General features: G+C 27.6%; 1 protein-coding gene across 2 annotated transcripts in view; it reads right to left on the bottom strand.

Annotated features, from left to right (window-relative positions):
- Positions 1 to 12,304: 12,304 nt before the first annotated feature.
- The window catches only part of LOC129968204 (follistatin-related protein 5-like), a 314,851-nt gene continuing 308,175 nt past the window's right edge, over positions 12,305 to 18,980 (bottom strand). For both annotated transcript variants that reach the window (XM_056082059.1, XM_056082067.1), the window contains exons 13-15: positions 15,699 to 15,879; positions 14,357 to 14,563; positions 12,305 to 12,856 (exon numbers count right to left, since the gene is read on the bottom strand). In XM_056082059.1, coding sequence (XP_055938034.1) covers positions 12,492 to 12,856; positions 14,357 to 14,563; positions 15,699 to 15,879 — 753 coding nt within the window. In that variant the 3' untranslated portion in view covers positions 12,305 to 12,491. The remainder of the gene's footprint in view (positions 12,857 to 14,356; positions 14,564 to 15,698; positions 15,880 to 18,980) is intronic.

Raw genomic sequence — 18,980 nt, 5'->3', positions numbered from 1 at the left:
ATATTATTATATATATATTATTATATAAATTTTTACATGCCTTTCATAGTGTAATAGTAAGTAAAATGTTTCTCTTACATCCATGTCTGATCATACAAAAATTCACATTTCTATCTTAGAAATTTGCAAATATGTTCTTAATGTTAAATTTAGAAAAATTATTGCAAACTTAAATGAAACAAATTTATTTACTAAAGGAAAATAGTGAAATGCAAATGTTTCTCTAATAATACATCATTCAATCATCATGACTTCAGAGAAATATGCTAATAACATATGTCTTGATTTGTTGGTAGTTGCAACTTCAATTAAATTAAAAGTTGAGAAACTGAGCATTCATGATATCTCAGAGAAAGATTTAAATGCAGAGTAAAAGAATAAAAATTTTTTCTCACATTGATTTGTTTTCTAAAAGAATAATATATTTCAGTTACAATAAATGTTTCTATATGCTGATGATTTATGCTTTATGTAAGAGTAATGTCTACCAGGTTGTAGAAAAATACAAACGCCGTTTTTTGAATTCAAAGCATTTTGTTAGGAAGTATGTTTACATTAGCGATTGTAAACTACAGGATTCTTATTTCTCCTAAGAGAAATGAGGAAGATGAAGCATTATATAAATGATTCTTCCTTAATTTTTCAGTCATTCATGCTAGTGATGAACAGCCGATCAGCACCCAACATTTCAAAACCAACAGTGTGAAAAATATTTCAGCGTAATAATTCAGTGTTCATTCACAAAATATTAAAATTACGCTTTCAACATTTGGTTAAAGGTGGATCTTACTTAAGGTAAAATCGAATGATTCTTTCCTTGAATTGCAATCTTATTTAAATAATGTTGCTTTAATCGATATAAAAACCTTAATCTTCAAAACTGATCCTTTCGGAATGCTAAAAACTCATTCTTCATGCAAGACGCTTGCCTTTAGTGCCAATTTTCTATAAATTTACTATTAAAAGACTCTTTGGTTCATTCCATTTTGCATAATAGTATTCAACTAATTTTTATTGGTATTATGCCTTAACTAAGGGATACATTGACTTTGGTAATACACTGTCTATAGATCTTTGTCGATGAATATAAGAAGAAAAAAAAATTCTTTTAGTCACAAGTGATGAACTTAATCGCATATGCACAAATACTGTTTAAATTAATGCAACTTTGTAAAAGTGTGAAAAATGAGCTTTTTTTTTTTTTAGCAAATTTTTAATTATTTCAATAAAAGTATTGTCTGACCATTTCCTTTTTTAAAGTTCATGAAATGCTTTATAATTTTATAATTCTACATGTTGACTAATATTTCGTGATATGTATATAATGCCTGAAAATAACAAAACAAAATAATATCATGCAAACAAGTCAGAGATGTGTAAAAATGATCTACATCAATATATGACCATAATAAAAATATTTTAGTAATTGAAACTTCTTCTCTATAGGGATTGTATGAATATTTATTTTTTCTAGCTTTTTATTTTGCTTCTCAACATAAATTAATGTATTTTCATATATGTGGGTATTTTTATTTGATGAAATTTTGCATCTAAAAATATTTGTCTAATTGTAAGTTAGCAATAGTAAGTTAAAAATAAGCGCTTGTTCTACTTTTTTTTTAGATCTGTGTATCTGTGTTTTATTTAAAAACTTACTTTAGAAATGTTTCTAAGGGATTTAAATTCGTATTTATACTTTCAAGAGTCTTGAATTAAAAATTTAGTCATTGTATAAAGATTGGTAAAGGCAAACTTCATGTACCGATTTGTCTTAGAAATTAATGAGGGGCAAGAATATTGTTGCGTTATTTTCATACAATATTTTTTTTTCGTTAAAACAATATTTTATCCCGATAATATTTTTTTTCCTAAACTACAAAATCTCTAAAATCGGTGCTTTGATGTAATAATATTTACGACGATATAAAAATAAATGTATTTCCAGAAACATAGATAATTATTTATTACATATGAGTCGAGACTTTTCATTAATAATTTTTATATGTGCTGTAAATTAGAGAAACGCAGAAAAAAAAATATGTGTATTTCTGTAATTGCAGTGATTTCTAACAATTCTGAGCGAATAATAAGGCGCACAAAGATAAATGAGAGATGATAATTGTTAACCGACATTTTCATCTTATTATTTTATGAATTGAATCAATTTAATTGAATTATTTAATGTTTAATTAATTAATTAATTTTGATCATTTTTGGATTATAATTAAAATTTAATCATGAGTCAAACATTATATTTTATACATCAGCAAGTGTAAATATTGATAAAATTACTAATTTCGTAATGTGTATTTTCTTGACTTATTTCAATAAAATGAATTTGTAAGGAACTAATTGCTGTTTATAAATATTATAAATGCAACTGAACTGCACCCTAAGTGATTAGAAAATTTGTAATTGATTCTAATTCTTTTCCAATTCAAACGTTATATAAACTGTTTAGAATAATAGAAATATCCCATTATATTGTATAAATGTATAACCGAAGGTATAACCATCGAAGTAAAGATTTGAAGCGTTTAATTTCTAATATATATCAAACAAAAGACTCTGTGAATATTAAAATTATTTTTTAAAAATCTTACGAAACTATTGAAAATGTAATATTTTTTTCGATATATGTGTAATTAGTTTATTAATTATGTATTAGTGTTATGAAATTTATTATGCTCAATTCTGAATAAATGTTTTTACTGGAATTATTTTAATATATTACATTCAATTAGTACAGATTTGTATCGAGAAGTGAAAAAAAATGATTCATATGTTTTTATCTGTCTCGAAAAATTATGCAGAAAATTTATATTAATTTCTCATAATTATCCATCAATGATAATTTTAAAAATCATTATCTGCTCAACATTTAATAATTTTTTCAGGTACAATAATTTAGATATTGCATTAAAACGTAGTAGTTATTGTACTGACAAATAAATAACAATGCTTCGTATGTTTTTATATGTTTGTAAGCAGATTTCAATAAAATCTGAATGTAAATATGATATACTCATGTTTGTAAATGACCTTCATCACAATTCTCATTTGTACAATATTGATAAGCATGCTTGTTGCTGCATGTGAGCATTAGTGATTTTTTTCTTGGTTGTGGAAATAAGTTGGTAGCTTTTCTGAAAGAAAGTGATATATATATATATATATATTAATCTAGTCAATTGTGGTATATGAAAAGTATATCAATATTGTATGATTGTTAAAAGCAGTTGTAAAAACTATTGGCTGTTTGAATAAATACTTGAAATTGTATATGCTGTATTCCTTTCATGTTTAATTAATATTTCTAAATATTTTAAATTCACTATAGGATTTTAATATGAATAATGTTAGAGTGATAGATTTATCCTTATTGGTTCGGTTTTAAGACAGATTTAAAATTTTCAGAGACAAATGGTGACTTAGCACTTTAACTCGTCTAAGTGTTTTCTAATTTAAAAAAAATATTAAATGCGCATTATTAGGAATGTATATTAAATTTGCTGGTTTTTGCTTTTCCTAATCGGAAAAATAAATGATTTTTTCCCTCATTTTTTACAATAATATATTCAAAAGTATAATTTTATTAATCTTAAATTTTAAAAGGAAATTAATGTTTCTTTATAAATTATACACACATTTGTTTTTGATTTATTTTGAATATAAATCAAGTTTCGTTTGATTTTGAAATTACATTCACAATTGATATTAACTATATTTAATAATCACCATATTTTTCTAAAACATGACGAAAATACAATCTAATAAATAGTGCAAATCGTGAAAAATGGAGAAAAGAAAAAATGATTCGCAGAAAATGATAATTTAATAATTTCTAGCTTATTTTATTGAATAAAATAATAAGTCCTGAAAGTTAAATTGAAAATTATATATATATATATACGTACATACATAAAGAGAGAGAGAGAGAGAGAGAAGGAGCGTGAAGAATAAAATCCGCAATCAAGCATTTCATGAATAAATAGAGTTACTATTAGAGAGCATTTGATATACTTTAAAGAAGGGTGCATTTTTTCTTAGTTCCATATTTTAAAATCAAACTTTAATTTACCATTCACCATCTAAAAACTATTCCAGCAATATTTCTACATTACTAGCTATTTAAATAAAAAGAAATTGATGGTGTTTTAAAAACCAGATTAAATTCAAGCAACTTTTAAGTCTTCTTCGGATCCCTGTTACAAGAAGGTAATTCAAAGTTCTACAAATCGATAATAAACTTCCCGGTCCCCCTCCCCCCCATTCTCCTTTTCTTAATCGCTCCAAAAATATTATGACTCTCATTTTGACAATCGATTTCATAATTTTTCGCTGCTCCTTCCCTCTGTTATATCTCTCAAATGGAATAAACACAAATATTGTCATTTTCAACTGCATTAATGGGTAATTTGATGTAAATTTAAACGATTTTTTCGATGTATATATTTAATTGGATGCAGCACACGCTTGTTTGTTTTTTCGTTGAAATATTTACATTTTGTATAAACTTTAAAAAACTTTTTTGAATGGCCAAGATTCGAGGCAATTTCTATACATGGCAAATGATTATTTCGTTCTTAATGGTATTTTAATTGCATCAATGTAGAGCATTTCAATGTTGGTGACATGCTGGAGATAAAGTGGTTGCAGAAATTATTCGCTTTAAAAATTGATACTCTATGTTCAGGAACAAGTTACTTTACAGGAAAAATATTCACAGTTATTCCAGACTCATGAAAATTTTTAAATTCATTGGATAATATTTCTGTCCGCTTACAGGAGGTTGATTAAAATTGCAATAGCACATTTTACTAAACAGTATTTGAGGAATTTCCTTTGGTTCGGTTGGAGCAGCATATAATTTCTTTCTCATACAGTGCTGTCATCTCTTGGAAGTTTATGAAGTTATTATTTGCTGAGAATGTTCAATCACCCAGAGGTTATGAAGGATTGTAATTACTTAATGTTATCTGCAGTAACGAATTTGTAATTGGTATGTTTGTATATTATTAGAGTATATTTTTTCAACATATTGATGTTTGATAGAAATTTTATCGTTCTCTTGAATTTAATCTCTTAGTCACTGGAATGCATTTATAAGAAATTACTTTCCTTTGTTTTAAAATAACGTTGGGTAATCAATGTTTTAAAGTTAATTATAAGTAATAAAAAAACTTAATTATTGCGATTGGCATCAACTTTCTTTATCTGTAATTTCCAAGTAACATGCCTCGACATTAAAAATGCTTTTATGGGTTAATTTAATTTCTCCTTTAACAAGGTCAATTAGTTTTAACCTTGCCGCAAAATAAATTAATATTTTTGAACTCGTTTTTAATGTCATGTAAGATTGAAAGATTGCAAGGAGTTAATTACTAACTGGCATGTCTCTACAACAGAATTATTTTACGGAGTACAACATTGTTATGGTAATTTCTAATGATAATAAGGCGTAATTCATTTAATACTTACTTGATTCTTGCAATTGATATTAGACTTTATTGTTAATTCCCGGCTTGCACATAACGTTCGTCATTTAGTTATTTTGGCCAATTAAGAAACGGCGTGCATGTTTGAAAAGAAATAATTCAACGTTTCTTTGCTTTTCAGCTGTTTGATAAGCTGTTACAGCATTATATTTAGAAGTATAATTATTTTTACTTTAATGCAACATCTTCGCTTACTGGACATTAATTTGTAATTTATTCTTCATCATATTATAAAGTAATGACGTTTTTCTCCCTTAAATTTTGGTTCTCTAAATTCCTCATTTTGCTGTATAATTTTGAAATACATTTTATTTCTGTTTTTACGATTAGTAGAAACAATGCTATAAAAATAAATCGAAATAGCATTTTATAGAGTTATATAATTGCAAATCATTTAGCAAACCTTTTTCTTTTTTTCTTAAGCATGCTGCCTTAAAATATCAATTCACTTTACCTTTACTTATATTATGTATTTATTTTTTACTTTTGAGCTTGAAAATTTTAGATTAATGTTGAAATATGGCAGAATAGGCGAATCGAATAATGCAAACAATCCTTGGTCTTCAACATATAAATAACCATCAGAAATGAGAATCTTTGGGGAGGAGAGGGGGGCTTTGGAATTTTTCAGAGATCTCTGGCAAAGCGAGAGCTGCAATGCAGTGTATATTGCAAAAATAGATTCTAAAGATTGCAAGATAGTGAAAGATTTTTGTCAGATCATGTTCCTATAGTGAGAGTACATAATCTAACATATACAAAACAAAAATAGCTGAGAAATATCAGTTAAAGAGTCTTTTGTTAGTGTTTTTTATAATAAAGAGTTGGAAGTCTTGATACTATACAATTTCCTGACATAGCAGATGTTTTTCTTAGTTGCTTTTGCATTATAAAACTCCCATGTACCAGAGAAAAACAGCTGGCGTAAACAGTTCAATATAGTACTTAAAAAAAATTATATTGTGATTTTTTTTAAAAATTCACAGGGATACAATTAAATTCAGTGTTACCGAATTAATTTATTCGGCATTTAGTTATAAAAAAATGTAATCATAAATACTTGCTTAATATTACAGAATAACAATGAAAGTTTTAATTTCTAGTGGATTATTTTGTTTAACAGAAGGGGGGAGGATGAGGTGCACATATTTCAACGTTATTATTTAATTACTGCTGTTTATATACATGTACCATTCACGAGCATGATCCATACCATATGATGATCACCATCTTACAATATATTTAATGTTCTAACAAACAAATTTCGAATGTCGCTGGAAAATCGGTGCCTTTCAGTACAACTGAACTGTGTGTCCATTACGATGGCATTTCCTGCCAAATGTCTTTGTTTACAGAGGTCATTATAGAAGCAGGTTTCGGTAGGGAAGATCCATTTCGAATAGGAGGAATTAGATGGAAGTCTGAGAATTATTTTTTTCTTGGCGTCAATTTGAAGAGATTAAAAAGCCGTTGATTATTCGTCTTCTGCTTTAGCCGTAGTTGCAATACGTCTTTTCATTCGCTTTGCTTATTATCATGTGAGAACATGATGTTGGTTTGGTTTGAGGTTTTTGAAGTCTCAAAATGCATAGACAACATATTGTTGAAGCCTCAAAATACGTAGGCAACAAATAGGAGATTTATCGTTTTTGAAGTATCAATTTTTCCCTTTTAGGATTATTAGAAAATAATTCGGAAGGTTGTCACATTTGGCGATTTATCGCCAACTAAAATTACAGCTTGATTTCCAAATTATTCATTCTCTGAAGAATTGTCTTAATTTTTCTTTTAATTTTATTAACCTTTTCTTTGGATAATGTTAATTGCATTTCATAATTTCTTAATTCAGTTTACAGTTTAAAAGGCTTATCAATGAAAGAAATGGCACTGGTGTTTTAAGTTTGGAGAATTTACAAAATATGTTGTGTCAAGATATGGCCAGAATGACTTCCAAAGAATGGGAAGCGCATTGCCGTTATATAAAAAAATTTGTAAATACTTATTAGGGAAGGGATGGATTTTAGTAGAGCTAGTAGATGAACTGATAATTAAAACTGGGAGCATTTATTCCGCTTCAAAAGAAATAAAATCTTGTGACAGTGACTTAATGTTTTCTTTTTTTTAAAGAAATTAAGCAAATATAACTCGTTCTTTGGTTAATTAGTCCTGAGATTTTGAAGTACGAAAATTTTGCATTCTTTTAATCATGATTAATATATTTTTATGAATAAAAATTGAGTTGCTTTTTTGTTTCATTTCACTTAATTTAATCAGAACTTAAAGATTCCGGACTTTACCATTTGATACATTTACTGTAACTACGAAATATGTTTCTAATAAATTTTTTTATTATTATTCTCTATATTTTCATTAATGTGTTCTTCCTGACTTCTACCATTCACATTCCATGTTTGTATCGTTACTCACAAACTTCACCTTAACAATCTTTTGATTCCTTCTTTTTTAAGTTCTGTTTTGATTTTTTTTCCGATTTCTAATTAATGCAGGTTTGTTCTTTTTATAGATTTGACTAAAAATGAAGTCTAAAATTATCTTGTAGTTAATTACTGATAGCTCAATTTTTTATAGCTGCTATGATTAATAATTTAAATTGTAGAAAGTGAAATGAAGGAAGAAACCATAGATTTGATTATTTCTACATTGCAATGAAAAGGTTGTTTGACTGTTGTTTCTTTTTATATTCAGCTTGGTTGTTCCAATTTTTATCTTTTCTCGTGTGAATAAAGGATATATTAAAAAGCTTTATTTTTCAAGCATCAGTTATTTACCTCTGAATAACCTTCTGGTTAGAAATAAAAATACTTGTGTGGAAAAGGACAATATATTTCTAATTGAACGTCATTTTTATTCTGTCAGAATACGCTAAAATATAATAATTAACTGTAACTGTTGTTTCAGATAGAATAAAGTAACACTGATATTCACACATAGTATTTATTCTTGGAATACATATGATACAGCATATGGTTATTTGAAATCGAGTATTTTTTATATATTTTATAATTAAAAACATTGTTTAACATATACTTTCAAACAACCAGTAATTAGAAGAACAGTAAAATTAATTCTTTTTTCACCATATTGATTGAATATTTCGTAAAGAGTTTGTTTTTGCAAATACAGTTGTCACATAAAACACCACCATAATCTTAATTCTTAAATAAACATAATCAAGAACTTTCCCTGCTATAACTATGCATATTCGCCAACATTCACACTCAAGTGTAAGACTAGAATAATATCCATACGCTCTTTTCCATTAAATGCAAGAATCTTGTACGCTTTACTAAAAATTGAGTGGCAAAATGCAATATCTTGAACCCGAATACGAACCTGCTCAGTAAATAGAGTGCAGATAGCACCAAACATATTCAGATACAATTACTTTAAATACCCTCTCTAGTTCTCTATGTAATATAAAAAATTAAAATTCTTAAACAATCTATCCTGCTATAAGGAAAGAGCATATAGGTAAAAAGGGTTTTTTTTCAAATTTTTATTTATAATTTAACTAAGGGATTCATGTTATGTGATCTGAAACCATTAAATTGGGATTTTATAATATAAATGAAACTGATAATGCAAGTTTTACAAGCACATGAACCATTTATTATATATTCCACAACAACCCTCATACATTTCATAGCAAATTGTAATTAAAACTGTAAATTTTTATACATATATAACGATTTATGGGTTAAAGGAGTCACGTTAGATCTAAATTGTATTCACTTTTTTAATCAAAAAAATGAAAAATTGTGTTTATTCTAATTATTGCTTGAATTCCAAACACGTATATAAACTCACACATTTTGAATGCCTTAGAAATTACCGAGAAAATAAAAAGCTTCTATTTTATGAAGTTTCATTTTGGAAAAAAATTATATTTGACAATTAATGTTAAAAGAAAAATTTCTTGTCATTTCTAAAGGAATATTCAAACATTTCTCTAGATTATTGGCAATTTTAGAATATAAACATTTCTGATAGTGAGAGTTTAGAAAAGTAATAATAAAACTTTTATAGAATCGATTCAAAATACAAGATCAGAGAATTTCACATACATTAAATCATGAAATAATAACATTTCCTATAGTTTTAATATTAGTAAATAAATGAATTTGTTTACTGAAACATTCCCAAGATGAAACAAATAACTCAAACAGTTTCTTCATATGGCACAAAAGCATTCTTCAGTTCATGCGAAATGAAAGTAAAATACAGTGTAATTTGATCACTATAAAAGAAAAAGATTTTATGGAATTTCTGTTAAAAAAAAGCCTACATTGTTTGTAGAAATTTGATAGGCGTTAAAAAAAAGTCATTTTACATTTCAATCTCTCAATGTATTAAACATTCTACAATTACAGATATTTCGCATTTACTCGTCAAATAAAACAATCAGGATTCATTTGATAATTAACACGTATCAAACATTATAACTATTATCAATTTCCATTCCCTTTTTTAAATTTTCAGAACAGAAGAAACAAATTAAATTATAGGGTTGTATGATATTTATAAATAAATATATTAGAGAAATGCAATGGTGTTTCAATTTTTTCCTAAAACTACAGAATCGTAATCGTAATCCTATTTTTCATTTAGATACACAATGATCCTTATGAGCAGCTAGGTGCGAAATTCCATCACACGCATATTTGACGTATATTTTTATTCAATAGTTAGTATATTACTTACAAAATTCTATGGGACGTTTACACATAAATGCTTCCTTGAATGTATCTATGGCAAAGTTACTTTATATGGACAAAGCACGATACTATCTAAGCTAATACTTTTACACATGATGTATGTATTATTGAATTTTTTTTAATTGAATAGAAAGACGTACGCCTTAGATGTACATGGGCTGTGCTTAACTGTACAGAGAGCATCCTTTTTTTCAGCCAAAACCAAATCATTAATGGTAAATGTAAATTACGTTAAGCACATAAACACATGGGATCATACAGCACTTAAGTTTAATTTCAGGGGCTTGTAGTACTATGCTGGTTACAATAAATATTTTATAAAGAAATATCATTTAATGCATTTAAGGTTAGTTGAATTTCAAACATGTCTGAAAAATAGGTAACCAACACACTAACTACTAATAAACTTTATAAAATAATAAAATTATTATGATAAATAAAGGCTTTCAGCTTTCCATTATAAATATCGCTTATTTTGTTTATTATTATTTTTATTGGTGAATTCTGGATTAGAAAATGTTTTAGCATATTAATTCAAGTTTTTGTAGCTCATGCTAAAAAAAAATAATTAATTCTACTTTAGCTTTATTCAGAAAAAAAATCAAAATTGCATATTAGGGATTGGTAAAACAATGTATTGCCAGTCATTTCCTAAGGTAAACTGAAATTAAATTCAAAAAGAAGCATATTAATTTGAATCCAAATGTAATTAATTACTAAAAATAAAATGAATAATAGAAAACTTCTTATATGAAACTATTTTTTTAAGAATTAGATTTGATAGTTAGATTTTCAAATTTGAATACAAAAGTAATACATTGAAAATAATATAAATTTTAGTTTCAGGATAAATTTAATTAATTAACCGATTCATAAAATGAAATAATTAATCCATTATTGAGCTATGCTCTCCACGACTGCGCTATTCTGAAGGCAGCGAACCTAGAGTTTCCCTCTTTTCTACAACTATAAGAAATGGAACAAAATATCACAATCATATCTTTATGTATTATATACAAGAATAATCAGTAGAAAAATCTGCATCACTAATAGCAACTCAATGAATCAATGTACATAGTGTTAAATATGGTAAAACAAATATACACGGTGACAAATACAATATATGACGGTAGAATATTTCTTATACATACACAATTTATTGTTCGTTTGAATGAATTACTAAGTTGGAAACAAACTACAGAACACAGTGTGCGGTAACACAGGACAGATTATGTGCGAAAACGTTACGAAAAAGTGTCCGGAAGTGAATAATGGAAGAAGTGGTGTACATTTTGTGCAAATTAGTTGCAGGAGAAATCATGAGCTGTCAAGTAAGATATACCAAGCCTGCTTGGCAATTTAAGGAATAAAGTCGTTTATAAATTAACTGAATTCTGGTCAAGTGGAACCTTCGTTTCGAAAGTTTATTAAAGACAAATTTATGAACTTATAGTTTTTGAAAATTAGTTAGCAATTAACACTAAATCGCTCAGTTTTAATATTTTTCTAACAGAGTAATGTATAAGAAAATATTCACTTGCGTCACTTAAATCTCAAAATATTAACTATTTATATTAAATAAACATATGATTTATATATATTATATATATATTAATATTTTCAAAGACATCCAAATGATGCCTCCGTGCAGGAATGCCAAATTGGACATTCAATAGAATGTAAAACATCTGAAACACATGTAATAGTTAATGGATGGACATTTAAATTTAATTTTATGACTTTCAAATACATTTGTATATTATTAACAATCAAAGCGTTGTCACTCCCCAAATAAAAATTTAGTATGCCATTTCATGGGAAATAAAACAATTTAAAAGAATTTAACTTGTTCCAAATAAAAAAAACAATGCAATATTGATGCGTCGATTAATATTAATGTTGATGTATTTCAATGGAAATTAACTCTCTGACTGCGCAATTTTTAAAATCACAATTTAGATGCGACGCTTGCAAATAAGTTTAAATATTTTTTAGACAAAGTTTCCTTTTATCGTATGCTCCGCGATAATATTATGATATAAAAAAATCTGCAATCATAAAAGATAAACTGTGAAAAACGCGGGATTCAATAAAAAATAGACTGGCATCTAACCCGCGGAAATCGCGGGATAAGCAGTTGGAGGGTTAAAAAAAATGCATATTTGTTTACGATAAAAAAACAAACTAACGAAGGCGAATGCCCCACTCAACCTGAACAAAATCAAGGACGAGGCCTTTATAGGAATAAAGGTTGGATTCATGGCGCTCTCACCCACACCATCATTCTAGGATGGACAATGGACCCAATCTCGCAGTTCACAGTCCTCGTCTTCCCGTTCACCACAAAAAGGGCGTCTTCAGCAGTGGTGGCCATGTATGTGCCGAACACTCCTGCACTGACAATGGGTCGGTTGCTGTTGCCCCAGGTAGCCAGTCGGGGATCGGAGGGTCGTCCTATACCAGTGATCATTTCCACTTTGCCATCGGAGAGGTCCACGAAGAGAATGTCCTCCTTAGAAGACGATGTAGCGTAGAGATCGTAGGAGTGAGTTGTCCTCGAAGGAAAGAACGCCACATCGCTAATCTGGAGGGTTGTTTTCACGTCAAATAGGAAACGAAGACCTGTGGAGGGGAAAACTCGAAGTTATGAATGTTTTTAGAAAGACTTAAAAGTACAAGAACAATGGTTAAGTTACATGGATATAATTTGGTTATATTACGACTATCTTGAACTAAAGTCCAATTCGATTTTACTTTGAACGACTCGGGCTGCACTGTTTTAAATGGTTAAAAATTAATACATTGTACTAGTGAAATAATGCATGTATATACTCAAAAGTCGCAAAAATACTCAAGGTTACAAGAAAATTACGAACATTCCTATCTCGACATTATTCATATTTATTTCCGAAAACAATGCATAAGCCTTTTTTTTAATATACCGATTTATGCCCAAAATAATCATTGAAAAAAAGGTAAAATTGTTAAAATTCAAGATTCAATTGGAATTATACAAAAAGTTACTTTAATTTTTGAATCCAAAATATACCTAATGCACTGAATATAATTATCTGTACTTATATTTAAGTTAAAAAATCAAATATTTTAGATCTAAATCTCAAACTCACTAAAGAACAGTTTATATTACACTATACCAACACTGCATATAGTGTAATGAATTTATAGTATTGCTCCTTAACCCAATCTCATGGAAAGAAAGGATGGTTTAGAAATATTTGAATAAGTAGCAAGTTAATAACTCCTTGGCCATGGCGATAAAAAAAATTAAAGAAATCCCGAGTGTTTGAGAATCTCGGCGAATTTATAATTCCACGTTTGTTATAAAGCCTTCGATGTGCTAATACAGGAGTTATAAAAGTGAAAGCGCACAGGCGTATGGTTGAGTAGTCGAATCTAATGAAATTTTTCTTTGGAATGTTTCTTTCTCTGAATGAGTTGTGATGCTGCTGTTGTATATAGTTAATTTCTACAAATGATGTTTCTGTCTACGTTTTGATTCTATTTACTGCAGAATAAAGCTCCTTCAAGGAGTTTTCATCGTACATCCAATGGACGTATTTTTTCGGAACAATAGTCAGAATTCAATGCTTTTTATATAGCACAATACAAAAATTAACTTTTAGTTTATCGTAAATTATGCTTTGAAATTGGATCTTTGTAATTTTTGAAGTTCCTTTTGCAGAAACAAAGAAACCTTATTTTAACTTTATTTAACATTCTCTATTTGCAGTTATTATTATTATTATTATGTTATTATAATTTCCATTATTTTAACATCTTTTTAATTTGCAGTAAATTGATTCGAATTGATGTAATTCAGTTGTTTCAAATAACACGATGAAATTTTTTTGAAAAAAAAAATGTATTCTATATTAATCATTAATGTAATTAACAGCTTAAAAAGTGAAAAGTCTGGGTGGAACAAACTAGTGGTCAAAGGCAGCTAGTTAATAAAATAATATATAAAGGATTAGTTGAAAGCGCTTTGCCAAATAATCTGTAAAGAATAAGATTAGATGTAAATATTGAAATTCGAAAACCAAATTTCATTTATTTGGAAACATATATTTTAAGAATTTAAATAATGATAGCAAATCTCACCGTCTTCCGTAATCTCTTGAGCCACAATGATGACGCTATGGTCATTTGCTTTCAGAGTGACCACTCTTCTAGAGTCAGGAGATACATGAGGCCGACCGAACAGAGTCGTACTGTGCACAAGAACGGTGTCTGTCAAGTAATCGAGAACGATTTGTCCGGTCGGACGTCCTGTTACTGGTTCCAGACATTCCAGAATGACCAAGCCACCTTGAGAAACGATTTAAATGTTACGAACAAAAATTAGGAACAGACATTAATATTATTATATTCTAGGATAGGATAGGATAGGATTGTGAGGTTTAGTGGCGCAAAAGCCAAACTGACCATACTGTCAGACATACGGTTAAAATATAAAGAACGTGATTTTATGTAAAATTGAGTAAAAATAGAAACTGATAGGAAACTATAGAAACTATATTCTAGGAGTTACTTCTAATTGTTATAATAATTACACATAGCAAACAATAAGAAAGAAAGAGCAACCTAAAATAAGTAATTCAATGGGAATATCCATACATATTTTATTTTTTATTTTTTAGCACACTTATTTTAAAGGAGATATTCAAATCTAGAAGATTATTTTAGACAAATATTTAGCGTCTTATTATAGAGAAATAGACTGTTGGTAATATGAATTAATCTAAGCATTTTATATGCATATGTACATTATATATATATAATAATCTTAGTATAGATATAGAGTGGATGCTTCACTGGTTCCTTGTTGGTTGAAGAAAGAAATTTTGAATGTCTCTAAAAATATACAAGTACTGAAGAAAAAGAATCTGAGAAACAAAATCATTCATTATTCAGTGCTTTTATTCATGTTTCATGCTGATAAATATGGAGATAGTTACTATTATTGATTAATTCTCCTTTTGTAATAGCTATTAAGCTTTCTGAATATTTTAGAGGCATATATTCAATGAAAAAAACTTTTTAAAGTGTGTAAAACTGTTCTATTATACAAATCTATTCAAAATGTGGCACCATATTTATCAAATATTTTACAGAATTTAAAACTAATTATTTTTCTAGTTAACGGACTTAAGGATTTGTTTTTAAGAAATAAAACTCATCTGGTTAATTTATAATTTTTGAAAAATGTATATTAATAATACAATCAAGCATTTATTTATTGCTAAATCACACTCAGAATTAAAAACAAACTCGAGAAATATCAGTAAAATTCCCATTATAATTTATAGAAAGAGCAACTGCTAAAACTGTCAAAGGAGCCACAAAGCAAAAGAACACAAAGTATGGGACACACAAAACAAAGGAACATAAAGTAAGGAACTACTCTATCATACTTTAAAAAAATATTTATTATATAATTTACCGAAGGAAGCAAAGTCCGCAGATTTGGGAGCGCAATTGTAGGGAGTCAAATCCACTGTCTTGAGGTATTTCATGCCTTGCAAATCTAGTTTGTACATTCCTCTTTGGTTGGTATGCACAACGTAACCATACTTCCATCCATGTCCCAGATCTTGGGGTGACGGCACGAATAAACCACTGACCTGAAATAAATGAAAATAAGTTCATGCAGCTATTCTACTTATTACCAGACATACGTGCATTGTATATAGCAAGTGTAGAATAGATCCTTTTTCGTAAAATAAAATGGCTTTGAAAATAATAAAAACATATATCACATAACAAAAATACGTTGATATATATTTATTTCAGGATGTACGTATAAATTACCTTTTATAAGTAGTTAATAAGTTTTAAAAAGTATATATTCTACGAACCAGCTTTATAAAAGAAAACTCTAAATTGAGCATATACGCTAGAAAAGACTGTGGTGTTTTCCCTAAATCCTCTATTATATATTAGTTTTCCTTGAGAAATGTTCCAAAAATATTAAGATATTTGTATAGATAAAAACGAGCTAGATGAATATTAACGAAGAAATGTCCAAGATTTTCCAGATTTGTTCAAAATCTGCCCTATATTTTTCCATTTTGTCATTTTTATTACTTTTTTATAATCTTTTATATCTTCTTCTTAGTTCTTTACAATCCTTGATGGCTCTAAATCGGCACAAATGCATGATTGAAATATGTTCCATTCTTAGTTCTAGGGAAAAAATAACAATCTCAAATTTTCCCCGATTCTTTGGATTTGCTATTTTCTTTAGCATGTAAAGAAATCTCAGATTCTAGATCGCCACTGAATTGATGAATATGCATCAATTCTGAAGAAATACTCTAGAAATTGGAACTGAAAAATGTAATAAGATAATAAATATTATGCTCTTAATGGATATTCTTATGGATACTTTTATGGATATTCTAATATACGATGGATATGAATATTCTTATGGATATTCTTATATACAATAGATATGAATATTCTTATGGATATTCTTATAAACGATGGATATGAATATTCTTGTGGATATGGATATTCTTATATACAATAGATATGAATATTCTTGTGGATATGGATATTCTTATATACAATAGATATGAATATTCTTATGGATATTCTTATAAACGATGGATATGAATATTCTTGTGGATATGGATATTCTTATATACGATAGATATGAATATTCTTGTGGATATGGATATTCTTATATACAATAGATATGAATATTCTTATGGATATTCTTATAAACGATGGATATGAATATTCTTGTGGATATGGATATCCTTATATACGATGGATATGGATATACTTATATACGATGGATATGGATATTCTTGTGGATATGGATATGGATATCCTTATATACGATGGATATGAATATTCTTGTGGATATGGATATGGATATCCTTATATACGATGGATATGAATATTCTTGTGGATATGGATATGGATATCCTTATATACGATGGATATGAATATTCTTGTGGATATGGATATGGATATCCTTATATACGATGGATATGAATATTCTTGTGGATATGGATATTCTTATATGCGATGGATATGAATATTCTTATATATGATGGATATGGAAATTCTTATATACGATGGAGACGGATATTCTTATATACGATGGATATGAATATTCTTGTGGATATGGATATTTTTGTGGATATGGCTATTCTTATATATGATGGATATGGATATTCTTGTGGATATGGAAATTATTATATACGATGGATATGGATATTCTTATATACGATAAATATGGATATATTTACAAAAAAATAAAATACGCGACATATAAAAAGCAAAAGAAAATTTATGCATTGAATGTAAATACAAACAGAGTAAAGTATAAGATTAGATAAAAATTATACAACGTTTCAAACTACAAAAATATATATTAAAGGGACATTGGTATGAGAATGATTATAATATTCACAAAAATGAAATAAATATTCAACTCGTAGAGAAATACCAATGTACTGAAGCCAATGTGAAGATGAGAGGAAGCTAAATTGTAGTATTTTTTTTATGTAAATTTAAAATGGGAGTTTAAAATTTGCACAGTATCTATGACGTAAAAGAGTAATTAGAAATATTACATCACATGTGATACATAGTAAAAAAGCCAAGCAATTGCAACTGTATGTGACACTTAAATAATACTTATGAAAAACAGTTTAATAATGATGGAATTGGTTTTATTGAAATAACTGCTCTTTTAACAATCTATGTAATAAAAACTGCTTTCAAACAAGCAATGAATAAGGTGTGAGATACAGAAATTTGAGAAAAATAAAACCTTGTATTTCATATGTAATTTTTAGAACACAGTAATTCAAAATAAGTGTCATATAAAGTAAAAAGAAAAAAATATTGCTCTAGCCATGAAAAAGTAACATTTACTCAAATTAGTACAGTAGAATATTTAAAATTCAATACAGAATAAAAACATTCATCTGCGTATTAAAAAGAAATTAAATAAAACATAAATCAATACATATAATACTAAAACTAGCCCGTGTGTAAGATGAAGTTACAAAGTTGTTATATATGAAATTAAACATATAAGTGTGAAATTTCAAAATAGATATTTTATACAAAACTCTGTATAATATATTATCTCTATGAAGATATGCATTAATTATAAAATACATAAGCAAGCAAGTAACTTACAAGGTTTTAAGCAAGTAATGTACGAAATGCAAATGAAAACTAGAATAAAAACTACAAAAAAAAAAAAATCATTGCCTGCATTTGGAATGCCCACCTCTATTAAAGTGAAATGATAGTGCAGAAATCTATATTTGTGATAATTATTTCTTCGAATATTTCGCTGGTTTCAAGTTTAAACCCTTTTTCAAATTTAAAAAAAAAAGTAGAAAACATAAAATAACCTTACGATCTTTATGCACCTTCATTCAACTAACCTAAAATGTTTCAATATCCTAATGGAATTAATATTAAGTTTTGTTGAAGCATTGAGTATGTTTAGAATAATTATTTCCTCTTCAAAATTTTTGCTAATATCATCTGCGAATTCTTCTTTTTATAACACCCTTCATCGTCTAAAAGTAATTGCATTTACTATACCAACAAATACTCCAGCAGCTTTACAGTTTTAATTATTGCTATTTCTAAATGTTGGGAGTACACTATTTTCAGAATTCAATGTTTTTTATTTCTATTGTTTGTACATTTTATATATAAATTTCATGTCTTATTTTCGAAATAAGAG

The sequence above is a fragment of the Argiope bruennichi genome, chromosome 1 (assembly GCF_947563725.1).
Source record: "Argiope bruennichi chromosome 1, qqArgBrue1.1, whole genome shotgun sequence".
NCBI lineage: Eukaryota > Metazoa > Arthropoda > Arachnida > Araneae > Araneidae > Argiope > Argiope bruennichi.
The sequence above is the reverse complement of the archived record's forward strand: the minus strand, read 5'-3'. Positions and strand labels throughout refer to the sequence as shown.